Source organism: Tursiops truncatus, chromosome 6 (genome assembly GCF_011762595.2).
Source record: "Tursiops truncatus isolate mTurTru1 chromosome 6, mTurTru1.mat.Y, whole genome shotgun sequence".
Lineage (NCBI taxonomy): Eukaryota > Metazoa > Chordata > Mammalia > Artiodactyla > Delphinidae > Tursiops > Tursiops truncatus.
In genome coordinates, this window is record NC_047039.1 from 79,291,295 (window position 1) to 79,318,480 (window position 27,186).

The 27,186-nt window shown below is 41.1% G+C and overlaps 1 protein-coding gene across 9 annotated transcripts in view; it reads right to left on the minus strand.

Annotated features, from left to right (window-relative positions):
- The window catches only part of GNE (glucosamine (UDP-N-acetyl)-2-epimerase/N-acetylmannosamine kinase), a 53,019-nt gene that overhangs the window by 9,495 nt on the left and 16,338 nt on the right, over nt 1-27,186 (minus strand). For 4 of the 9 annotated variants that reach the window (XM_073806287.1, XM_033858278.2, XM_073806286.1 and 1 more), the window contains 10 exons: nt 23,455-23,906; nt 20,125-20,277; nt 17,578-17,790; nt 15,106-15,193; nt 14,160-14,370; nt 11,498-11,627; nt 10,908-11,129; nt 8,337-8,519; nt 5,619-5,735; nt 2,915-5,098 (listed from right to left, as the gene is read on the minus strand). In XM_073806287.1, the coding sequence (XP_073662388.1) occupies nt 4,863-5,098; nt 5,619-5,735; nt 8,337-8,519; nt 10,908-11,129; nt 11,498-11,627; nt 14,160-14,370; nt 15,106-15,193; nt 17,578-17,790; nt 20,125-20,277; nt 23,455-23,893 (1,992 nt within the window). In that variant the 5' untranslated portion in view covers nt 23,894-23,906 and the 3' untranslated portion in view covers nt 2,915-4,862. Of the gene's footprint in view, nt 1-41; nt 5,099-5,618; nt 5,736-8,336; nt 8,520-10,907; nt 11,130-11,497; nt 11,628-14,159; nt 14,371-15,105; nt 15,194-17,577; nt 17,791-20,124; nt 20,278-23,454; nt 23,907-27,186 lie in introns of those variants that run through there. The other 5 variants (XM_033858275.2, XM_073806283.1, XM_073806284.1 and 2 more) reach the window with 4 other exon arrangements.

Here is a 27,186-nt window from a genome sequence, read left to right on the forward strand (position 1 = left end):
CTGATAAAGCTGTATTTCAGAAATCTGCTACTAATGGTTACCTGATACTAGTCCAAGTTGGAGATTGATGTAATGCCACATTCAGGAGGTGGAGCAGGGGTAGGTCTTGCCATTGCCGAGAAGGAAAGTCCACCATCTCTCCTATGGTAATTATGTCTGGAAGGGAGAGGAACATTTACTTTTCTGCCTACCTTCCCCTCTCCAAGCGTCTTAGTTGGGCATTCCTTGATCTGGCCCGCATTTCTGGCCTCTTTGCTATTCCTCCCCTTCAGCCACCTCTGCTTGCAATCAAGCAATCACTTGCTGTTGTTCACCAACCATTAGTTGCTCCTGGGCCTTGCTTAATGCCCTTGAAAATGTTGAAATCTGGTTTAAGAACTAGCTGAAAGGCCACCTCCGTAATGCCTTTCCTTTCCCCTGAGCTCCCATGGCCCTCTACGTGCAACAGCTTACCTTTTGATATTGTCTTGGTGTCATTTGGACTTGTCTTGCCTCCCACACAGGATGGGCTTCTTGAGGGTGGATGTGGCCGTTAATCAGATGTCAGTAAAGTCTGACTTTCTCGAAATCAAGAGGTGACTGGATAATATGACAAAAGTAATGCTATATGCATCCAAGGCTAGGTTGTAAAAGGCAACACAGCTTACGGCTGGTTTGTTGGAACACACAAGCTGGTAGTCCTTGAGCCACCATGTAAAAAGTTCTACAATCCTGAAGCCACCATGCTATGAGGAAGCCCAAATCAACCAACGTGGAGAGACCTGGAAACTACAAGCAAAGAGAGATGCATGGCCAGCCCTATTCCAACCTCCTATTCCAGCTCCAGCCACTGTCTAACTGCACGTGCATCTGATGCCCTGAGTCGGAATTGCCAGGTAAAGCCTTTCCAAAATTCCTGACCCACAGAAACCATGAGAGAAAATGATTACCGTGTAAGCCTCTTAAGTTTTGAGGTGGCAGTAGTAGCTTTGGATTGTTTCTAATGCCTACATTACTCACATGGGGCTTCATAAAAAGGAAGGAGTTGGTTCAGAAACTCAGTGAGTGCTCAGTATTTAGTTTCAAACCTCTTTCTTGGGACCACTTTGATTTTTATGTCAAATTTTAAATGGATTCAACATAGTATTATTGGAAGTACTAGCCAGAGCGCTTAGGCAAGAAAATAAAAGGCATCCACGTTGGAAAGGAAGAAATAAAACTGTCACTATTTGCAGATTACATGATTTTATATATAAAAAACCCTAAAGACTCCACCAAAAACCTGTTACTAATAACTACTAATAAATGAATTACGTTGTAAGATACAAAATTAGTATACAGAAATTTGTTGCATTTCTGTACACTAATAACGAACTATCAGAAAGAGAAGAAAACAGTCCCGTTTACAATTACATCAAAAAGAATAGAACACCTAGGAATAAGTATAACCAAGGAGGTGAAAAAACTGTACACTGAAAAGTATCAGACACCGATGAAAGAAACTAAAGACAGACCCCAAGCTCATGGGTTGGAAAAATTAATAAACTCAAAATGGATTAAAGACTTGACTATAAGGCCTGAAACCATAAAAATCCTAGAAGACACAGGCAGTATAAGCTCCCTGACATCAGTCTTGTGATGATTTTTTTGGATTTGATGCCAAAAGCAAAGGCAACAAGAGCAAAAATAACTGGGACTACATCAAACTAAAAAGCTTCTGCACAGCAAAAGAAACCATCGACAAAACGAAAAGACAGCCTACTAAAAGGGAGAAAATATTTGCAAATCATACATACAGTGAAGGGTTCATATCCAAAATATGTGAAGAATTCATACAACTCAATAGCATAAAAACAATCCAATTTAAAAATAAGAGGATTTGAATAGACATTTATCCAAAGAAGCCAAACAGCTGGCCAATGGGTAAATGAAAAGGTGCTCAATATCACTAATCACCAGGGAAAATGAAAATCAAAACCACAATGAGATACCACCTCACATTTCTTAGAATAGCTGTTATCAAAAAGACAAATAAGTGTTGGAGAGGAGGTGGAGAAAGGGAACCCTTGTGCACTGCTGGTGGGAATGTAAACTGGTGCAGCCACTATGGAAAACAGAATGGAGGTTCCTCAAAAAATTATAATGAAATTCCCATATGATCCAGCAATTCCAGTTCTGGGTATTTATCTGAAGAAAACACAAACATTAACTCAAAAAGATGTATGCACTCTTACATGCAGCATTATTTACATAGCCAAGGTAATGGAAACAACCTAAGTGTCCATCAGTGGATGAATGGATAAATAAAATGTGTAAATATATATGACAGAATAGTATTCAGCCATTAGAAAAAAAATGAAATCTTGCCATTTGTGAAACATGGCTAGACCTTGAGGGCATTATGCTAAGTGAAATAAATCAGACTGAGAAAGACAAATACCGTATGATCTCACTTATATGTAGAATGTTAAAAAAACAAAACCAAGCTCAGAGAGAACAGATTGGTGGTTGCCACAGGTGGGGGGTTGGGAGGTGGGGAGTGGGTGAAGAGGGTCAAAAGGTACAAACTTCCAGTTATAAGTCATGGGGATGTAATGTACAGCATGGCGACTATAGTTGATAATACTATATGGCATATTTGAAAGTTGCTATGAAAGTAGATCTTAACAAGGGAAAAAAACTCTTAACTATGTATTGTGACGATATTAGCTAGACAGTGTGGTGATCATTTTGCAATATATATTTTAAAGTTATATAACAATGCTTTCTATTAACAAAGTTTTTTGGTGGGGTGGTTGTTAAATCAATATTAAATGCCTTAAAGAAGTTATATGACCTTCAGAAAGTAAGGAGCACAACAAATCTCTTTTGGGAAGGGGAATGCTTTTAGCTAATGAGCTAATTAAGAACAAAACAAAATACAGAAATGGCAGGATTTCCACAAGGAAATACATTTATTTTTTTAGAATTTGGCTCAGAACAGTAAAATAAAAATATTTACATTAAAATAAATTAAGATGTGATCATTTAACTATATGTAATAATTATGTTGGAATATATTAGCCTTTCCATGAATTTAATAAAAACTAAGATTTGGTTTTAGATTCAATACCATCCTTCCAAATATTTGGTATGAAACTTGGTAGCAGTGCAACTGTCTGGTGTATGCAGTGGTTTTAGGTTTTATCAAAGAACAGCTGATGCCCCTTCACGGTATACCGACCCGCCCCAGACACTGATGGCCAAGCCAACTAGCTTCCTTCCCAGGAATCAACCAGGACCTGGAGATTATTTCAGAGCTGACAGAGTTCTAAGAATCAGCCAACCTAGCTTTTCACATTAACCCACCAGGAAGGAAGTAATTCAAATGCAAACTTGATTCCTTCATTTTATATGTGAACACAGAAATAATGCTGTAGAAACCTTCAGGTTTTCCTAAAATAATAAACAATCTGAAAAACATATGCATGTCCTTTTTAAGGTCATCTAAAAGTACCCATAAAAACCTGTCACTAGACCAAATACTGTACTGGCAAAATTACCACAGCATACAGGAATATTTTATTAAATTCACCACTGAGAGATAGTGTCAAGGATGAATCGATTCATTTGCTAATAAGATATTCTTGTGAAAGCTCTTGGTAGCCTGGAATAAATTAGAATATATTTGCACTTTGGAAGTTTTTGATATGAAGAGAGGTTTGTGTGGCTTAGCAGAAAAAACACAGAGGGACCCGGGTCAAACCCTGTCTTTAAGACTCATTAGCCACGCGGCTTTAGGCACACCACTTGACTTAGTTTGGGGTTCTATAAAATGGGAATTAAAACACCTACCTTACTGGTTGTGAGAATTTAGAATAATGCATATGAAGCACCAAGTTCAGAGCCTGGCACACAGTAGGCACTTAATAAATGGTGGCTATCAGTATTTCTTCCAGGTTGAAATTAATAGCAAGAAACTTGGCCTTTGTTATCTTGACACCAATTCGAGCGTGGAATCTTATTTAGCCAGAATCCAGATTTCACAGATGTGGGCTCTAGGTATGACACACAACAAACACTGCCTTAATCAACACTCCAGGGTCATATTCAACATAGTATGAAAAGCTATTGAAGGGAGAGGTGTCTGCTTGTCAGTAGCAAGGATCCTTCTGGGATGGTTAATCTTTCAGAGGCTGTAAGTCCTAGTGGCTTCTCAGCTGGCCTTAAGAAGATAAGGACAAGGTCACTAAGGCCACTGTAATTCAGATCCCTGATCTAAAGTTGCTCAAGATTCTGAGAGAGTAATAGCAAATAACATCTTTCAACAAGTAATGTTTGGGGGTGAGAGATACATACACCTGATGTCCTGATTGTGGCCATGGTTTCATAGGTATATATATGTCAAAACTCAACCAAGTTGTGCACTTTAAAAAATACCTCAATAAAACTGCTTTAAAAAGGTTTTACTTAAGCCCTTCATGGTGAGATTTCCTTCTGTTCCCTGACTGGATCCCTTTCTGTGTTCTGAACTTAGGGTCAGAGGAGGAAGGATTAATAATCCAAACTCCAGTATCAAGGTCACACCCCAAGCAAGGCCTGCAGGTCTAAGTGGTACATCTAGTAAGCAGAGTCCTAAGGCTTCCTCGGCTACTACTGTAGCTCCTTTTGGCACAGAAGATTGTGACAAGGTTTGAGCTGAAATGACCGCACAAGGAGCAGCATCTACAAAAACGGGTTGGGAAAAGTGACTCTGGAAGAGACTAAAAGCAAAAACTCTGCCAAAGTCGCCTGCCAAATAAATTGAAATACCAAATTTGCCTTTTAAGAAATGCTCATCTAGAAGACAACCTGATTCTGCCAAGGAGCTCTTGAATCTCGGTCCATGTCCACTCTTCGGAGGACTAGTAGATCCTGCGAGTCGTGTAGTCCAGAACCATGCTGGCCGCGCCGAGCAGGGCGGGTTCCACCAAATCCGAAACCACCACGTCCACGTCCTGAACCGAGGACAAGGCTTGCTGGCGGATGACGTCTTTGACAGTGTGGATATAGTGACTGGCTAGGACTCCAGAGAGGATCACAAGGGAAGGATTCATAGTGTGGAGGATGTTCACAACCGCAAGACCCAACGCTGTTCCAGCTACAGGAAAACAAAAATTAAAAACAAGTTTTCGGGGAGAGAGCCAAATCCAAAGTCAAAGAGGAAGGTGGAAAAGAGCACCAGCCAGGAATAGTTCGTTCACACTACCTCATGGAAGCAGTACTTTTAAAGCTGTTTATATGATTTATCCTTAATATGAAAAAATGATTATGTGATACTTTGAAATGAAAAGAGCTGGGTATAAAACTGTACATATACTATACTATATGATCTCAACTATGTAAAAAAAAATAGACTGGAAGGAAATGTTAATAGTTGATATCTCTGAACAGTAAAACTAAAAGATACTTTTTCTTACTCTCCTGTATTTCTCCAAATTTCCAGAAAATGAACAAGTAGTTTTTTCATAGTTGTAAAACAAAACAAAAACCTGTTTAAAAAGGCAACACTGCCAAATACCTTGAACAGTAAGTAGGAAAATTACCTCTGCACTGGTCCTGAGGGCTGGGCATTTGTTGGAGCCCTGGGCTGTCAGAGCTGCCCAGACCCGCGTGCTCACCTGTTCTCAAGATGCTCTGGGCCTTTGCATTGCCAAGTTTCGCAGCTTGGATGAGATGGAGTGCGCCCACAGCTTCGTCTTTTGGCACTGACATCCCTTCCACCAAGAGCTGGTCTTCTGTTTGAGCAGAGGTGAGAAGGAGAAGCAGTCATTCATGAGCTTCGGAAGGCCAAGCTCATAATTATGCCTGTGGGCGGCAAGCCTCCAAGTGGGAAGATGATAATCTCTTTTCACATTTGCAAAGCTTTTTATCATTCGTAAATATCCATATACATTTGCCAGAGGGCTTTGCTGCCTGCTTATACATCATCCAGAACTTCTCTAACTGGAAATCCTCAACTCTGACCAGAGCCTCCTTCACTTCCCCCTTCCATATTAAACAATCTTGAAGTGTTTTTTTCCCCCAAAATTACCAGAACTCCTCTGCATTCATCTCCTCCCTTATCTATGCCAGATGCAAGGCTGCATTATTTGCCAGTGACCCACAGTGGCAGGAAGGCACAGCACCTCAGAAACGGACAGACCTGGGTTCAGCTGTCAGCTCTACCACCACGGGCTGCACTACCCTGCCCATGTCACCTCCACGTGTTTCTCTTCTAAGACTGGGGTAATGATACCTACCCTAGCAGGATCCCTTTAGGGATTAAATGAGAAAATGGACTTAAGTACTCAAGTTAAGTGCTGGCCAGAGTAAATGCTAAATGAATGGTAGATATTTCTGTAGTTACCTGTAGTCCTTGACTTTCTGCCCCTCACACTGCCAGCCACCAACCCAGATTCAAACTCCTTCCTCATCTGCTACTACTTGGGCTCTGATGGGAGAAAATCCCAACCAAGCAGACGGTTACCTAGACACCAAGTGGTGGTCTCCTGTCTTCCAGGGGCCCTCACAGCTGCTCTGGCCACTCTCTCCCATTCCCGTTCATTGCCCTTCTCAGCCTTCATCTCCTCAGACCGTCTATCCCAGCTCCCGCTACCAAGAGATTTCACCATTTCTGACCTCTCAGATAAAGGATGCCTCCAGGTAGAACTCCCTTACTCCTCTGCCCCGGCTTATAAACAGGTCTGTGTTCGCAAATCCCTCTCTCGCCCCTCCACCAGGGCTTCACAGCTCATCTCTCCCTCTCTCCCCAGGGGCCTTTTTGTAAGGGCTCCTCCACCCTTCCCCTCCTGCGTTCTCAACCCTCACTTCTGCTCCTACTCAGGGTAGTTAGGCTTCTGCTCCCACTTGACTGAACTTCTTTAAGATATGCATTTACCCCCATGGGGGCGAAAACTGGTTCTTGTGGGCAAAAAAATTCTTACTCTTTTTATACAGACAGTAACAACAGATAAACAATGTATCTGTGGTATTAAAGTTTCATGGGGTTGAATGATTAGGAAAAATTGTCTAAACATTTAGGCTCCTTAGTGGGGGGGGGGGTGTTGATAAAAATGAGACTGAAAAATAAACACTGTTTTCAGGGCTTCAAATGATGTCCTTCCTCAGGGTCAAAGCCAATTAACTTTCTGGTTTCCTCTTACTCAGCACTTGACACTACCCACTACCCTCCCTGAAACACTCCCTTTTTGGTTCCTGTGACTTTACCCTTTCCTGGTTCTCCTCCCTGCCCTCAAGTGCTGACATTTCACAGGATTCCACCCTGGACTTTCATCTCACTGCAAGTCTCATTCACAGGTTTAATGGCCACCTCAGTGCCCATGATTCCAAATCCTGACTTCAGTCCTGTCCCCTCTCCTGAGCATCAGACCCCTGCAGCCAGCTGCCTCCTGCACGCTCCCACCTGCATGTCCCACTGGTTCCCAACCGTCAGCTTCTGCCAAGCCCTGTTCCTCCTCTCATGTCCCCACCCCCAAAGGTGTCCACCCAGAAAACTGGAAGTCACTCTAGAACTGTCCCCCTTAAAGCCAACCTCCATTCAACTACCATTTTCCCGCTAGAAAAAAAAAGTGTGGTGAAGAATCTAAAATTTGGATCTATGTCTTTACCCTAAAATTTTTCAGTGGTTTTTCCATTAGCTGCTGGTCCTGGCTTACCTCTTGCTACACTATACCCTGCCTTGCCCTTATGCACCAACACCACTGTTTCCTATGCTTGGAAATGCTCCCTGGCTCATCCAAACTTGCCTCAATGATTCTGTTTACCCTCTTGACTCTCAACTCCCAGGACAGCACCCTAACGCTCCCTTCCCTGTATGGAGAGGGCGGGGAGGGAACACTGGTGTCCTTCCTATATGCATCTGTGTTCCTTGGCCATCGTTCTCATTCCACTTGACACACCATGTTGTAATGATATTAAATGACTCCCTCTTGAATTAGACTAGAAACCATCCTGACATTAATAACATGTCCAGAAATAGGTGTAATTCAAATAAACCTCTCAGTTGAAAAACTAATATGTTCATCCATTTAATTCTCCATTAAAATCTCTATTAAGTACCCAACCTGTGCTAGGGGCTGAGAAGGCAAAAATGAAAGACATCTCCCCTGCTATCCTGGAGCTCAAGACCCCGGCCCTCCCAGTGCTGGAGAGGAAAGGTATTAATACGGGTCAGGACCAAGAAGACTTTGAGCTGCAGTATGTGGAGCCCTGATTTTCCTCTAGGGAGTGAAAAGGTTAAAAGTTCTGGTGTCAGCGTTCAGCTCTCTTTGGAATATCTACTTTGAAGTACTTGTCTACCATTTGGCTATTTAATTCCTCAGGTGAAAGAAACCGACCATCATGTAGCTTTTTTGCTTCCCTCTGCAAGGCCATTCCAGAGGCATATGCTTCAATACACCCATGGCTTCCACAGGAACAGTCAGGCCCATCCAGGGACACCACAATGTGGCCAAGCTCTGCAGCGCAGAAGGAGCTGCCATGGATCAGTTCATGCTGATGGATGATCCCCCCGCCAATTCCTATAGTGAGAGATGACAATCACTGAAGTGGCTCTGCACCTGAAACAGAAAACTGCTATGGCAACGCCTCCTCTGTTTAGCAAAGCTTTGGAATGTGAGGTTCTATATGGTGCCTACTTTCCTAGATAGCTGAAATTTACTAAGCACCAAAGCTTTACCTGGAATCATTTTGTATGGAAATATTTTTAGCTGATCCTCCAATGCCCTGTGTTGCATTTGCTTGGCTCACTATGATTTCAACTTGGTTCTCACCAAGGCCTTCTCCAACACTCAAGTAAGAGCCTAGTAGCCATGCACACACAGTTGCCCAGAAGCAGCTGTCAACCAAGGAGAGACAGGAGCCAGCAGATTAAGTGGACAACTCTGGGTAGATTTCAATCCCCACTGTCCTCAAGGCAACTTTGATAATACATCCTCTAATGGCTCCCCTGCTCTGTCCCACTCTTCCCACTCCCTCACTCCTGCTTCTCAGGATCACCTCCAAAATAAAATACCCACACTGAACTCCTTGTCTCAGGCTCTGCTGTGGGAGAAACCCAAGATAAGACAATCTTTCTGAAAGGTTTCATACACTACCTGCTTTTTTTTTTTTTTTTTTTTGCAGTACGCGGGCCTCTCTCACTGTTGTGGCCTCTCCCGTTGCAGAGCACAGGCTCCGGACGCACAGGCCCAGCAGCCATGGCTCATGGGCCCAGCCGCTCCACGGCATGTGGGATCTTCCCGGACCGGGGCACGAACCCGCGTCCCCTGCATCGGCAGGCAGACTCTCAACCACTGTGCCACCAGGGAAGCCCCCACCTGCTTTCTTAAACAGAGAATATGAAACATGGTTTTGCCTCTTCATAATGCCACCATGTCTAAAAATCTATGATTCAATAATTTTGAATATCGATGAGTACTTTTTGTTATGGAGTTGAGGAGCTAGTAAGGGGTAAAGGGCGTTTTGCTTTAATAGGGTCTGCATTTTAGAGTTGTCCTGCCATCTCTTACTTCTTGTGGCACCTACTCATCAACCCTCACTCCTCTAATTTGCAGGTTATTACTGCTCTGAACTAGGAAATGATATCCAAGCTTGCTAAAACTGTGTCCGAGACTAAGAGAAGTGCATGAGCTCAGCATTAGGGAGGTAGTATAACGTGGAGTTTAAGAGCACACACGGTTTTATACATATTAGTATAGCGCAGGGAACTCCACTGTACAGTAGAAACTAACACAACATTGTAAAACAGCTATACCCTAATTAAAAACAAAAAAAAGAGCACGCACGGTTTGAAGTTAGGCATATGTGGGACCAAGTGCTGCCTCGAACACTGACTACCTGAGCCCGTCTTCTCATTTAAAAAAAAAATTGGGGGCTTCCCTGGTGGCGCAGTGGTTGAGAGTCCGCCTGCCGATGCAGGGGACACAGGTTCGTGCCCCAGTTCTGGGAAGATCCCACATGCCGCGGAGCAGCTGGGCCCGTGAGCCATGGCCGCTGAGCCTGCGCGTCCAGAGCCTGTGCTCTGCAACGGGAGAGGCCACAACAGTGAGAGGCCCGCGTACCACAAAATAAAACAAAACAAAACAAAACAAAAAAAAACAAATTGAGACATCAGCAAAAGTGGCAGAGTAGGGAACTCCAAAAGCCCATCCCTTCACTAAAGCAATGAACAAACTGGCAAAAACTGTCAGAATCGAGTTTTTTGGAATTCTGGAAACTAACCAAAACCTTACAACAACCAGGGGAACAATTAATCAAGAAAAAACCAGCTGAATCTTAGTAAGAGATTTCTGGCATTTTCTGGTCCCATCACACCCACCCCTCACCCCCCAGCTTGGCGATGGCCTAGAATAATAGCCTACATTGCCAGTACAGATGGCAATATGGAGAGAGCAGAATGAACCTTCTTCTCAAAGAATTGTGGTGGTTTGTTTTGACCTGCTTGGTGGCTCCCAGAGGACCAGCTCAAAGGGCTTGCCTTTATCTCACCTACCCCAGAACTTTCCCAGGGCTGAGGGGGCTATCCAGGGGGCACTCACCAAAAACATTTAAAGGCAAAATATAGTTATTAGTCTCTACTGCCTAGGGCAATGGACAACAGTTGTGACAAACAATATACTAACCAAAGAGAGTAGGAGGAAATCCTGGAGAATGAGCAATGAGAAGCTTTGGGGAATAAGGGCTTTGAATAGCTCAGACGATTCCTGGGAAGTTAGAAGGCCAATGCATGCACAGGGCGGGGCACATGCTCAGAAAAGACCTGGGCGGGCCCTCACTCTCACCTTCAGGCTCTACTCAAGCAGGAAGTGAAGGTGAAAGCTGAGTTGTAAACTGCCTGGCTGAGTGGTAAAGGCACGTGCCCCAACACACACCGTAGCTCCTGAAGCAGCCGTCTCTACTCCTCTTACCTGTGCCTGTGATAAGTGTCACAAAGTTTTCAAGGCCCTTTCCTTGGCCAAATTTCCTTTCTGCAAGGGCAGCACAGTTGCCATCATTGTCTACCCATACGGGGAGATGCAAAGTGTCAGACAGGGGGGTCCTGAGATCCACAGAGTTCCACTCTTGAATCAGTTTGGTTGAATGCAGCACAATTCCTTCCCGAGGATTTACACGGCCACCTGTGGAAATGCCTGGGCTCCACCACAAACACAAGGAAAATGATTCTAATGAGCAATCTCAGAAAAGTGTGCTGACTTTCTGGGCTTGGAACACTAATTCACCCAAGATCTCCTAAAACAAACATTACCAAGGACTGCAAGGAAATGTAAGGCAGTTCTGAGCTAAATCTGTGGCTCCCCATAGGTTGACAGTTCCATCAATGCTTCTCTCACAATGTTTGTTGGGGTCCCAGGAAGGCCCCATGCTTGGGGCCCACAGACAGGACCTGGAACCATCTACACACAGGGCAGACAGTGACCTGATGTTCCATCATGCATCAGAACTCAGCAAACTGTACATTAAAATGAACATTGCTTAGGTATGTAATTTACAATCTCACCTACTCCCAAAATTCTGCAGTTCAGTTTTACAGCTTCTGCTGCAGCTTCTACACACATCTGTAGGATTAAATTAATCCTCTCTTCATAGGTTTTAGGATTGAACTGAGTATACTTCTTAACTATTTCACCCTGAAAGAGAAAAAACAGATCTGTCTCATGGGTCTCAGCTAAGGAGCATACACTGAATCTTTGACCTTTTTCACAATAAATCAGACATTACTCTAGGACAGTACTGCAGAGTCAGATGACTGCTGGGGAAGGGATCCACTGTCTGGCTTGGGCCAGCCCTGGGATACACTCAGGTAGTTTCCTGGGAAGACAACCTAGCATATGGCCGTTGAAGCAATGACAACTCCACAGCCAACCAGATGGGCCCTCTCTTAAACATAAGGTGAATGTTGGCTAATCTGAATCGTCATTAGAAGGTCATTTTTAACTCTTTCAGGTTGACAAAATTTCCTTGTTTAAATACTGAAGCAACTAAATAAATATCCTAAGTCATTAAGCTTTAATCATCTGCCATAACTGAAGTCAATAATGGTATGGAACCATGATGTTTAAATTACTGTGCTTAGTGATATGTTTTAATACCAATCAGGGACAGTCCCTCCTAATTATTCTTGTTTTTAAATTTCTTTGCTCTTCTCACTTGTGTATTATTTTAAGTAAATTTCAGAATAATGTGGTTAAACTTTAAAAAGCCTCACTGAAATTGACTAGAATTATGTTAAACTCATAATTCAATTTGGAAAGTGCTGACATTTAAAAAATACTCAGCACTCCTAACCAGGATAATTTTCAAGCCTTTATATTTTAAAGTTTTTAGATTTTCTTTTTATAGATCATATAGTTTTCTGGTTTAGGAAACCAGAAGACTTTATTTTATAAGTTCTGTTGTTCTAAATAGGATCACTTTTTCCATTCTTCTGTTATTAATGGATTTTTGTCCATTTACAAGGGTTAAAGCTGTCACTAATGACTGTCATTAAAAATAAACCTAGTTGTGCTTCTCCGCCTTCACTGTGCATCAGAATCACCTGGGCAGCTTTGAACAAATATTGATGCCTAGTCCCTACCCCCAGAGACTGGCATCTAACTAGTCTGGGGTGGGAGCCAGGCATCCATATATTTTCTAAAGCTTCCAGGTAACACTAATGTGCAATCAGGGTTGACAAATAATCACCTGCAGAAAAATTCAAATCTTTACCTACAATTTCATATAAGTAAAAAGGTATTGATATTTATATATTTATCATATCTAGCCATTTTACTCAATTGTGTTATTCTACAAGCTTGTTGGTTTATTCATATTGTCTATAAATAACATTTTTTGTTTTACCCTGTCCACAATCGCCATTTTTGCTATTCATTCCTTGCTTTATTCCCTTCCTAACTTTGAGAATTATGTTAAATGGTGCAGAAAACATCCTTCTTTTCCACTTGATTTTAATAGGAATACCTCTAGAAATGCCGCTACAGAGGGTGTTCACCACTGATATGGAATATATCTTTATGTTAAGAAAATATTTTTCTATTAATACTTTTTAAAGAGTATTTATAAAGGAGGTCTTTGTCTTCACTAAAATTATGTTTTGTTTTGCTTTTATTTGATCTAAACAACTTTGTGTTTAAAGTCCTCTGTATTTCTCATGGATTCCTGAAACTTCACACATCTACAATGCTTCAAACAAAGATTTTTCTGTTAGGTTTATTCTTCCTTGTTAAGTCATCAGAGATCTTTTTTTTTTTTTTTTTTTTTTTTTTTGCGGTACACGGACCTCTCACTGTTGTGGCCTCTCCCGTTGCGGAGCACAGGCTCCGGACGCGCAGGCTCAGCGGCCATGGCTCACAGCTGCTCTGCGGCATGTGGGATCTTCCCGGACCGGGGCACAAACCTGTGTCCCCTGCATCGGCAGGCGGACTCTCAACCACTGCGCCACCAGGGAAGCCCCAGAGATCATTTTAACATGGACAGTTTGGTGTTTTATAAAGGTTCTGTCAACACTGTGGTGATGGTTTGGTTAAGAGATTGAAGGTATGCTGTATGCAACTGAAATCATGATCTAGAGGAGAAGCAATTCCCCTCACCATTTGCAGACGCCCTCCCCTGGGTAGTGAGAGTAATCAACATACTCCATGCTCCAAGCTGTTACCAAGTATAGAATATCAGGTCTCCTGGGTGGCAGATGCTCTCTCTGATGCCTAATGGGTCTCCCATTGTCAACTCAAGTCTACTAACTTGGATTCCCTGAGAACTTTACTTCTTTAAAATGTTAGTGAGGGCTTCCCTGGTGGCGCAGTGGTTGAGAGTCCGCCTGCCGATGCAGGGGACATGGGTTCGTGCCCCAGTCCAGGAAGATCCCACATGCCGCAGAGCGGCTGGGCCCGTGAGCCATGGCCGCTGAGTCTGCGCGTCCGGAGCCTGTGCTCCGCAACGGGAGAGGCCACAACAGTGAGAGGCCCGCGTACCAGGAAAAAAAAAAAAAATGTTAGTGATTAGTAAAATAGTGAGACACACATTGTAATGGAACCAAAAGTCAATACTGTGGGCAAATGATTACAAGCTCTTGTGTATGTTTCTAGTCCTACCTTCCAACCACACTTTTTAAAAATCAACTACTCGTATGGGATATAAAGTTAAAACCTTAGGAGTTATTTTACCTTCATGCTGACTATTGCAACTCGGAGGTTCGTCCCACCAAGATCAACAGCCAAGGCACTTAGAGTTTCAAGAATATGGTCAATATCTTGGGAGATGTTATCCTTCACAGGAGGAAAACAGAATTTCTTTTGTAGTGGCTCTTGAAGATCAATAGATTTGAGAAACTTCAAAATCCTCGGAACAGCATTTCCATCCCCATATATCTTTGAACTGCAATGTCCAAAAAGTCAATTAAATTGTTTCTCTTGTACATATTAAATTATATTGAGGACACAGTATTATTGGAATCTGAAATTTCGGGTAATAAATAGTTTGGGCTTCTTCTTTTAAAATAACAACATCTGGATCTCTTCAGCCACACTCTAACTAAATACCTTCATATTATCAATAGAATATCTAAAACCATTGTTGATTGCAATACAACTATTTCCTCCTGAGATATCATTAACAAATTGCCTGTAAGATCAAAGAAAAATTATCTTTGTTAAGCCAATTTCAGAATATATCATAGTTTGGGACAGTAAAAAAATTTTTTTTGCTTTTTTGGTTTTCATCTTTACTTTTGTAAGGAAAAAATTATTTTCAGAAAAAAAGAATCAAATAAAGGAAAATCTGATTAATTTGAAACAGAAAGGATAGTCTAAATTAAAATGCTGAACTATACTATTTTTAAAGAAAATCGTTACATTACTTTCTAATACTTACAGAAATTCAAAATAGGCTAAAGCAGTAGTTCCTAGCAGAAGTGCTGTATTAACTGAGACAAATTATTCTCCACTGGAACCCTTGGTAGAGTAACAGGGGGTAGATTAGCAAGCCCTGTCTCACCAGCAGATAGGGACCTCTAAGGGTGCAGAATGAGAGCACCATTAGGGCGACTACACAGCTTGAAAATGGTGCCCAAAACAGCTCCTGTTTTAAATCACTTTAAAAGTATACACTCACCAAGGGTACTGTTTACCAAACTGAAGGTGCAGCGCTTGCAATATTTTGTCTTGGGTATCAGCATCCCGGACATGAAGGACATTCTCCCCTAGGTAAATCCAGTGCCGTATAGTGATTCGGAAGTGGGAGAAACCAAAGAATATAGAAATGAGCAGTGTGTCGTGCTCATAAGTAGCCCTATAACCCAGAAGGCTTCAAACAAGTCTTCTATTAGAGAGACGAACTTTTCTACTTTATACCTTTTAAAGCACTCTCAGCAAGATCTCCATATATCAGATAAGTAAGGGGCCGTAGGTTCCTTTATTCCCAAAGAGAATAAATCAAGCTCTTGTTTGTTTACTGGAATAAATAAGGTAATTAATCCAGTATCCACTTGCCACTCATCTGTTCATCCAGCGTGTCCACTCTTTCCATCTGTCCTACCTTCCATCTACTCAGCCAGTTGTGGGATCAACTGGTCAGGCCAGGTTGCCAGTTAGTCAACTGGCCAGTCAGCTGTTGATGCAGTCACTTCCTTTCCATACATTTTCTGACCAATTTGAGGGAGTAAATACAGTGACAATGACATGTTTTTTCAATAGACTTGGCTATGAAGAGGAGAAAAGCATAAGGGTGGTGGCTGGGGAGAGGTTGTTTTGTACTGTTTTGTTTTGAAGATACCAGAGACTTAGGCATGTTTAAATGCCGAGGAGGCTAAAGATACATGGAAGAGAAACGTCCTTGAGAAGCCAAGAGGGGTGGGGATTTAGAACACAGGTAGAAGGCAGAGCAGTGGACAGGCAGGGGTGACCCCACACCCTCCAATGTAAAGAAGGTAAGAAGGAAAGGATAGAGGGGCATGTGTTTGTGTAAGTGTGGTGGCAGAAAGGACTGCCTTTTTTTTTTAAGAGAAATCTTTTTTTTAAATAAATTTATTTATTTTTGGCTGCATTGGGTCTTTGTTGCTGCAGGCAGGCTTTCTCTAGTTGAGGTGAGCGGGGGCTGCTCTTCGTTGCGGTGCGCAGGCTTCTCATTGCGGTGGCTTCTCTTGTTGTGGAGCACAGGCTCTAGGCGTGCAGACTTCAGCAGTTGTTGCATGCAGGCTCAGTAGTTGTGGCTCGCGGGCTCTAGAGCACAGGCTCAGTAGTTGTGGTGCACGGGCTTAGTTGCTCTGCGGCATGTGGGATCTTCCTGGACCAGGGATCGAACCCACCCGTGTCCCCTGCCTTGGCAGGTAGATTCTTAACCACTGCGCCACCAGGGAAGTCCCAGGACAGACTGCTTTTGCTAGAAGACCCTGGTACCAAATCCAATGTTCACATCTTATTTGAACTCTCAGCATCATTCAACACCATCTCCTTGAAACCCTTTCTTTTCTGGGCTTTAATAATATCACACTCCCGGTTTTCTGGCAGTTCCTTTTCAGTCTTCCCTCCTGGCCCTTCCCTCCTCATCAGAAGGGCTCCAGAGTTTGGTCCTAGGCTCCATTCTCTTCCCTATTTACATGTTCCCCCTGGGTAATCTCATTTCATCCCTTGGTTTTAAATACCATTTCTGGCACAGTGTATCATTATCCTCAATATCCTTTGTACAGTGGCAGAATTTTTAGCTTGGCATCTAATCACCCAGCTAAAGGCTATATGTATTCTTCAGCTACCCTTGCAGCTGGATGTGGCCATGTGACGACATTCTGATAGGATGTATGAAGAAATACTTGCAACTTCCAAGTTGTGCTTTTAGAGGGAAGGACATCTTCCCCTCTCCTCCTTTCCCAGTGGCTAAAATGTGCACTTGACAGCAAGAGATGGAGCAACCATCAAGAAGATAGATGGAGGCTAAGTCTCTGATGACTTACAGTGAGAAACAAAGAAAATCTAACTTATTTGAGGCACTCTTATTTTGGGTCTCTCTGTTACAGCAGCTGAACTGATATCCTAACTAAACACCATCTATACGCCATCACTCTCAAATTTGTATCTTCAACTTCAACTCTCCCTGGAACAACATAGCTGCCAACCTGCCATCTCCACTCATATCTAATAGGCATCTCAAACTTAACATGGCCATTAGAGAACTCTTAATTCTACCCACTCCCAAATTATTCCGTCCTCAGGGTACTCCGTATCAGGAAACAACACCCCCACTACTCAAACCAAAAGTGTAAGAATTATTGTTGATTCCCTTCTTCATTTTACTGGGCACAGGAAAACGAAAGACTGGCATTCATATAACACATTCAACCACATTCTCTCTGAAACACAGCCATCAAAGACCATAATTAACTAAGAAACTCTTAGCTCTGATATTACAAAGACAATAAAAAATATGGTAATCAATGTGTGCTACCTATAGGTTTCAGCTACAATTGGTCATTAACCTCATTCACTCACTTACTGATAAACACACATGCCAGCACTGATACGTGCATACTTTATAATAACTCATACAAATGTATTAAGCTTAGTCAGTTGAAATATAAGCAAAGGTAAATACCTGTTTCTCTTCCAATCTGACGTGTTCCTAGGTTGATCACAGGTGTTCCAAAAGCTCCAACCTCTCGTACCCCACAGCTGCTGTTCCCAATCATACAACCAGCATGGGCAACCAGCTGTATAAACTGGTCAAATGGGACATGTTTAACTGCACGAAAATTGGGATGATGCTCAATGCCCTTCTTCCGCATCACTCGAACCATTTCTTTGCTCCCTGTGAAAATGAAAAGAACCAACTGTTAAATGGTTTACGAGATAAAGGAACAATTTTCATCGGCAAGTATAGCCCCACTTAAAGAAATATCCCTCATAAAAACTCGTAACAGTTATTAGGGAAACAGTCCTTTTAATTACTGATCTTTTCATGAATGATGAACATCCAAAACATCTGGTCAGCCCTGTGTTTCAACTCGTCTAGAAACTTTAAACAGCAGCAGTGGGTCTCTTCAAACAGCACTCCACAAAGCAAATACTAACACCCCAGTAAAAGCTCTTACCTTACCAATTAAGAGGCTCAAGACAGGCCAACAGTCTCTGTCTCTTAAGCCAGGAGTTCCTAAATGGAAAGGTCTCGGGCTCCACGTACCAAGCCGATCAGAGGGCCTCTGCCTCAGCTATGCTCACATCTACAGTAACGACAGCTCAATGGGACAGCAAGCGCTCCCACTTACGTGGACTAAACAAGCTCTAAGCAAATACAGATTCTGAAACTATGGCTGATATTTTACTTTACATGCATGACTTTGTTTTGAAAAGTTACAGATGTATGAGGGGGAGACGATATTCAGTGTCCCTCTGCTTGCCTCTCTACTCACCCTTTCCTAGTGGCTGTGACCAAGGTGGGCAAGGAGGCTAATCTGATCAGTTACAAGGCAGGACGACGACCACACTGTGTCCACTGGTGTGCAGGAGCCGTGAATTTAACAGAAGCTGGGCATGCATGTGTTCTCCTTTTAACTTTCTCCATGGCAAGGCAGGCAACAGACTCAGGGGCTAACTCCTTAGAGCAGGCCCGGCCACTTCTCTCCTGCCAGAACATGCCAGTCATTACCTAGAACTCGTGTAGTGCAGGGCACGCCAGAAGCTGCTACTATTCCAAGGTTCAGATTTGGGTTCAACTGAAGGCTTCTCTTTGGCCCTATACGACAGGCACTAAACCTGTTTTCCAGAAAAGCCTACATTAGGGAATGGGGCACTAAGTCAGATAATGAGAAAGTGATGCCTTGATTCTTATTTCCCTCTTGTTCCTTGTGTATATTTTATCAAAAACCCTGTGAAAAGGAGAGGCGAGTGGCAGACATGATTTAGGCATTCCTGGGACCCTTTCCTTTCATAGGGGTAAAAAATCTCAAATTCTAAAGTATATACAATAAGGAAGGTATATTACAAACAATATCACTGACAATACTGAAGAAGAGATATAATTACATTATAAATATTTATGCAAAAATTTAAGGGATTAGAAAAGAATAAATATTAAGGTTTTTGAAATATTGATACATAACCTGGATGAAATCTGGGTTGGGGGTCTTAAAGTTTTTTTCCTACTAACACCCTACTTTGTTCCCCCTAACGGAAAAGATTATTCAAGACACACTAAGGGAAGGATTCTTTCAGTGTAAGATGGTGACATCTTGGCACTGCAGAGAAGGGATCCTGCCTCCTTTACCAAAAAATGCCTAAGAGCTCAGCAATGAGTGGTATCAGCTAATAATAACCAGTATCTGAAAATCCCTCAGTATCAGGCCCCATTTATATATCCCTACCATTAACCTAAGGTCTTACTAGCACTGGTTCCATCCACCAGTAGGTGATCAATCAGGTTAGGCTTAAGGATCAACTGGTTGGGAGCTAGAGATCGAAATTGCTTAAGCTCAAGATTAAATTAAGGTATAGCTAACATAAATAAGAGAACAAGAAATAAAAATAATGGCTATTTTACTGCAGTCAGTAGGATCATTACTTTCCTAGAGACACTCTTTCAGCTTCTAAGGTTTATATCTCTTGGCTATTGCATTTTTTTTAACATCTTTATTGGAGTATAATTGCTTTACAATGGTGTGTTAGTTTCTGCTTTATAACAAATCAGCTATACATATACATATATCCCCATTATCTCCTCCCTCTTGTGTCTCCCTCCCTAGAGTCTGTCATACAGAGTGAAATGAGTCAGAAAGAGAAAAACAAATACCATATGCTAACACATATATATGGAATCTAAAAAAAAAAAAAAATAGTTTTGGCTATTGCATTTTCTCGTTGATGGAAACTGGAGGGAAGAGACTAAACATGAAACTAGAATGGAGATTTGAGATTTTTTTTTAAGTATTTATTTCTTTCCTATTAAGTTTCTACTAGACTTAATAATATCACAAACTCCTCAATCTACTGCAAAATCGGTGATCCTTTGAAAATCAGAATGCATTTCAGAATAGAATGGCCTTCAATGATAAGATGAGCAAGATAGGAAGGTCGGACAAAAGAAGACATAATAGAAACATAAAACTGGAAAGGTAGGTGGCATACTTTCATTTTCAAGTTAAATTACCTGCATCAATATTTGGAAACAGAACTAGGGTCCGCTTGTTAAATGAGATAAGTGCATCCAATGTTAGTTCAAACATTTTTAGGGAATGCTTAATGTCCGTGGTCACAGGGTGCTGTAGTGCAACAATGTAATCTTTAGATTTTACATCATCACCTGTTTAAAGAAAAATCAAACCACATTGCTTCATTAGTTAAGAATCTTAAAGGAGGAAGAAGCAAATTCTAAAAAGCAAGACCCCAAAGTCTATGTTTTAAAATTCTGAGGAAAAAACAATTTGTCACATTCTAAGCAGGGCATCCAAATTCGGATCAAAGGATAAGAACTTACAGCAACAAGTCCAAGGATTCTTCAGGGAACTTAACGTTTTACAAAGGTGCTTGCTACCACAAACAAAATACATAATTTTAAATAGTAGACACTAGACTTCATTGTCTTAAAGTTCACAATATTTCAAAGCGTTAGAAAAATGTGACTCTTCCCAATTTCTAACTAGTGTTTCTAATGAATTATCAGCAATATTAATGAGTAATAATGTGTTGCAAATCAGGGCATTTAGAGATTGATTGAGCATGAAATAAATTTCGTATAATGCATAGGCATTTCCCCACTATCGCCCACCAGATTCAACAAACCACCAGTGTTTCTAACTCTGTTCAAAGGCCTAGAAAGGCTTCACTCATCCCCAGGCTGGGATCCCAAGGACAGTTCCTCAGCAAAAATGTAAAGTGTAAAAGATTTGGATGGACAGTGCCATGCCAAATAACACAAAGAATTCTGCAACAGGGCCTATATTATCCTATAAAACTGAAGATGAGCTCTACTCACTTATTTTTTTGTTTGTTTTGTTGTTTTCTTCTACTCTTTTTTTTTTTTTTTTTTTTTTTTTGTTGCGGTACGTGGGCCTCTCACTGTTGTGGCCTCTCCCGTTGCGGAGCACAGGCTCCGGACGCACAGGCTCAGCGGCCATGGCTCACGGGCCCAGCCGCTCCGCGGCATGTGGGACCTTCCCGGACCGGGGCACGAACCTGTGTCCTCTGCATCGGCAGGCGGACTCTCAACCACTGCGCCACCAGGGAAGCCCCCTACTCACTTATTTTTAATGAAAGAATATACTTATTTGTGATATTAATTTTAATGATCAACTTTATCATGAATTATGTTTATCATTAATCCAAATTCAATCAGTAGCAGTTACTTTTTTAAATTTATTAATTTTTTTTGTGTGTGGTACATGGGCCTCTCACTGTTGTGGCCTCTCTCGCTGCGGAGCACAGGCTCCAGACGTGCAGGCTCAGCGGCCATGGCTCACGGGCCCAGCTGCTCCGCGGCATGTGGGATCTTCCCGGACCGGGGCACAAACCCGTGTCCCCAGCATCAGCAGGCGGACTCTCAACCACTGTGCCACCAGGGAAGCCCAGCAGTTACTTTTTATGATTTAATGGTAACAGAAATTTTTTACTAAGAATCTTCAGTAGTATTTGATTTAAAAGACTACAGGCTCCAAAATTTTATTTTAAAAAATGACTGGTCCCATATCATGTTCTAAACTGGGGGTGGGGTGGGGATATAATTACTAAATTTTTGTTCAAAGTAGTAAAAAAGAACAGTGAAAAAGAAAACACAGAGCGATGAGCTGGAGCTACCCATCCCTGGCAATAATACATTTTGTGCAAAGCCTGCACCTGGTCCTCGATGTATGACTTCTGACATTTATCTGCCTTTGTCTCCAGAACTCAGCAGCTTCAGCCCTTCCACACAACCGTTTCCATTACGGTACCATTACTTGGTTTTGGGTCAAAAAGTTCTATATTTACTGTGGTATTTCTTTCAATATTAGGAATGTAACATGTCTTTTTAACTTTGCTAATATTTTTATTAGGACTGTTATTTATTAATGTTCTGGTTACAAAGCTGCATGTTCTGAGTGGCTTACTCAATACTATTTTTCTTATAAGCAGAAGGATAACGTCAGAAATTGCAGGTTGAGAAGCAGGTACAGGCTTTGCACAAAAGGTATTATTGCCAGGGACAGGTGGCTTTGGCTCAATGTCTTTTTCCCCCCCACTGGTTTAAAAAAAAAATCTAGTTTTTGCTATTTCGTCATTCTTCTTTTCACAAACTGCTTAAAAGGTTCCAAGGAGAACCTTAAGCCCTGCAAGTACAATTTTGCTGTATTCTGCTTTATAAGGGTTATTTTCTATTCATTACAAGTTTTTCAGAAATACAAAGTTTTTCAGAAGACATAGTGAGCTAACACTATAATCAGAACAGAATGCAAGAATGTTTACTTAGAAGCATGCAGAAAGGGGAGACTGAAGAGACAGAAGCCTGTTCCATCAGCATTATCTTGACAGGTTCCCTGATAGCTATGAATCTGTCCAAGGATAAGAAATATATAGAATGGATTAACATATAGTAGAAAAACCCAATTTATTTCCTGTTCTAATGTGATCTGGATTTAAAATATACACAATCACTTTGATTACACAATCACCAAATTAATTTACTATTAACTTCATTATTCAACAGATCTACCTCTTCACAGAGGAAAGTCCTAAATACCTAAATAGACGATTAGTCCTGATTGGCCTTCTAAATAGTACTCTCACTATAAATTAACTAATAGACATTGTGTGTAAACCTATTTTCTTTGCCTCTGAGTAGCAAAAATAATTTCCAGGAATCTAGATCATTGATCATTGAAGATTTCAGACCTTAAGGCTTACTTACAGAGGTAACAATCTCTAATGGTACAACTATGACTTCTGCTTTTTAATAATAATCATAATCCCTTATAACTGCTTTCAACATCCATTATCTCATCTGAGTATTCCAACAAGCCCATAAGAAAGGCATTAAAATTAAAAATAACAATTTGTTTCATTGAGCTAAAAAGCAAAATAAAGGAAAAAAAAACCTTAATTCTACTAACCAGAAGTGAATATTATAAATGACTTGGTGCACATACTTACCGACCTTTCTACGTTACTGTTTTTATAAAAATGTATTATACGTATAATTTTATAGCTTCCTTTTTTTTCCTTTTTGATATATCAGGATCGGTCCCTGTAACTAATATTCACCTATAACATTATATTTAATGGATTAAAAGCATTCCATTTAAAAAATTCAATTCATTAAGTCTATTTTATAGAAAAGGTGAGTCTCAGAGAGGTGAAGTCATACCATTGGGCGAGATCTATGAACTAAAAACCTTGGCCTTCTGATTGCTAATGGAACATTCTACCCACAGTAGTTTCCAAAGGACAGAAGCATACCCGAACTTTCGGACAAAAGCAACCATTAGACTGAATGAAGTCTGATACATACCTAACCACATCCGAATGATGCTCATGTAGTCTTTGTTCTTGGCAGAGAGAAGTTTGTCATAGGAAGGGCAGCCTGCCAACAAGATGCGATCATGGTCCTCACACATGGATATCAGGTGTTGCTCTGCACTTCGGGTGCAGCACACATGATAATGAGCCAGTTTCGTTATAGCGTGTCTGATAGAGTCGTCAATGGTCCCACTGACTTCCCCCCCTTCAATGTGAAGGATTCGGATGTTCATCAAGGCAGCAGACGTAGCCAGAGCCAGGGCATCAAACCTGTCTCCATGAACAATCATGATATCAGGCTTCAGGCGGTTAAGAACATCTGGTAGCTTCACAAGGGCCAGGCCCACTGACTCCACCATGGCTGCCTCATCTTCCCCTCTGACAATTGTGTGTAGTCTGGTGTTAATGTCAAAGTCATCTTGTTCAATCATGCGATATGTGTTTCTAAAGCAGGAGAGAAATAACAATGTGAGAGCATGTTCTTAAGTATAGGGCTATAAAAACATCAACATTAACCCTGAAGGGAGAAATATTTCACAAAATTTCCTTGTTAAAATAAATGAACTGAAGTGTAACTTACACACAAAAATAAAAGCACAGACCATAAATATACAGATCACTTAATTAAATTTTCTACACAAACACCCCTCTAGCCACCACCCAGATCAACACATCCCGCACCTGGGAGGTCTCACTTGTGCCCCCTTCAGTGAGCACCTGGAGGGAGAAATATTGGAGGGAGAATGTTTTTATCAGGAAAAGAGAGAGTAAATTTTACAGTGGTCACAACTATTTCTTTCTTTTTTAAAATATATATAAATTTTTAAAAAGAAATATGCTACTTAATAGAAAAAAATTACTTATAAAAGCAGAGCTCATTAAAAAAAGTAGTATGGAACCAGGATACCTGACATGTCACTATAATATAAATTTCTGAATGATGGAAATTATCTCCTGAATTCTCTTTGTATGTTACCATTAATGCAGCATAATTCTGACTGGGGTGAAAATGTAGGTTTTTAAATTGGCTGTGAAATGCAGTTTCAGGTCTGTTTCATGCTTCAGTAACAACAGCAATTCTCAATGCCTTAAAGTTTCCTGCCTGTTATGACTAGATTTTAAAAGATCCGACTTTTTTTTCTAAATATACATTTATTGTTTAAAAATTGGAAAACACAGAAAATTATCATGCATAAACCTACCACTCGGCAATATCAGTATTACCATTTTGATTTCTTTCTAGCCATTTTATGCATAGTATTTCAACATGGTTGAGAACACATCATAGTACAATTCTGTAATCTAGTTAATCCATTTAACACTATATTTTCTCAGATCATGAAGGATTCTTTACATACATCATACTGATGCCTTAGTAGTCATTTTATAGATTCCTTTGGATTTTCCTACAAAAGCTATGATGTCATCTGTAAATAAAGACAATCTTGTGCCTTTATTTATATCTCGTTTCATTGCACTGGCTGTTACATGCAGTACACAGAGAAGGGTGAAAGTGGATGTCCTTACCTTGTTACCAATCTTTGGAGAAAAGCACAAATTTTATGTTAGCTATAGGTTTTTCACAGGTGGTCTTTATCAGACTGAGGAATTTCCTTTCTATTCCAAGTTTGCTAAAGGTTTTACCATAACTAGTTGTTGAATTTTGTCAAATGCTTTTTTAATATCTATTGAGATGAATGTGTTGGTCCCCCCACCCACCGCCTTTTTTCTTAATTGGGGTATAGTTGTTTTACAATGTTGTGTTAGTTTCTACTGTACAGTGGAGTTTCCTGTGCTATAGAGCAGGTTCTCATTAGTTATCTATTTTATACATATTAGTGTATATATGTCAATCCCAATATCCCAATTCATCCCACCCCCACTTTCCCCCCTTGGTGTCCATAAGTTTGTTCTCTACATCTGTGTCTCTATTTCTGCCTTGCAAACTGGTTCATCTGTACCATTTGATTTCCCACTTTACTCTGTTAATACGTGAATCACACTAATTGATTTTCAAATGTTAAATCAATCTTGAATTCCTGAGATAAACCCACTTGGTCATGACGTATTATCTGTTTTTGTATATTGCTGGATATGATTTGCTAATTTTTTGTTTAAAATTTTTATGTCTAATTCATGAGGGATACTGATCTGAATTTTCTTATAATGTCTTTCTCAGGTTTTGATATCAGGATTATGCTGACCTTATTAAATAATCTAGGAAGTCCCATGGCTCCTCTATTTTCTGAAAAAGTTTATATAGGATCTTAAAAGTTTGATAGAATTCAAAAGTGCAGCCAACTTGGTAGGAAGTTATTTTTATAGGAAGTGTTTGATAATGAATTCAATTTCTTTAATATAGAGCTATCTATAGAGATATCTATAGAGATTTTCTATTTTTTTCTGTCAATTTTGGTAAGTGGTGTTTTTCAAGGAGTTTGTCCATTTCATCTAAATTGACTGTCAAATTTACTGGCCTAATATTCTCCTTTTATTCTTTTAATGGCTGTAACATCAAGATGATATCCTCTTTGTTATCCTATATTGGTAAATACTGTGTTCCCTTTTTCTTGTTCTGCAGGAGCTTGTCAATTTTATTATTTTAAAGAAATAACTTTTGCCTCGATTAATTTTCTCTACTGTTTAATCTACTCTTACATTTCATTGATTTCCACTCTACCGTTCCTCCCTTCTACTTACTTTGGGCTTAATTTTCTTTTTCCTGTTTGTTAAAGTGGAAATGGATCCTTGACTCTAAATTTCTCTTTTTTCACGTAAGTATTTAAAGCTATAAATTTCCCCATAAGCACTGCTTAATCTATACCCACAAATTTTGAAATACTGTAATATTTGTTTTTAATTTAAATTTATTTATTTATTTTTGACTGCATTGGGTCTTCGTTGCTGTGCACGGGCTTTCTCTAGTTGCAGTGAGCAGGGGCTACTCTTCATTGCAGTGTGCAGGCTTCTCACTGCAGTGGCTTCTCTTGTCGCGGAGCATGGGCTCTCAGTGCACGGACTTCAGTAGTTGTGGCTCATGGGCTCTAGAGCGCAGGATCAGTAGTTGTGACACACAGGCTTAGTTGCTCTGTGGCACATGGGATCTTCCCCGACCAGGGCTCGAACCCATGTCCCCTGCATTGGCAGGTGGATTCTTAACCACTGCACCACCAGGGAAGTCTGATATACTGCAATATTTATTATCCAATTCAAAACATTTTCTAATTTCCCTTAGGATTTCTTGTTTGACCCCTAAGCTTAAAACTCAACAATAAAAAACCCGATTTAAAAATGGGCTAAAGGGGCTTCCCTGGTGGCACAGTGGTTAAGAGTCCGCCTGCTGATGCAGGGGACGCGGGTTCGTGCTCCGGTCCAGGAAGATCCCACATGCCGCGGAGTGGCTGGGCCCATGAGCCAGGGCCACTGAGCCTGCACGTCCGGAGCCTGTGCTCCGCAACGGGAGAGGCCACAGCAGGGAGAGGCCCGCGTATTGCAAAAATAAATAAATAAATAAAAATAAAAATAAAAATGGGCTAAAGGGCTTCCCCGGTGGCACAGCGGTTAAGAATCCGCCTGCCAGGCTTCCCTGGTGGCGCAGTGGTTGAGAATCTGCCTGGCAATGCAGGGGACATGGGTTCGAGCCCCGGTCTGGGAAGATCCCACATGCCACAGAGCAACTAGGCTCGTGAGCCACAACTACTGAGCCTGCGCGTCTGGAGCCTGT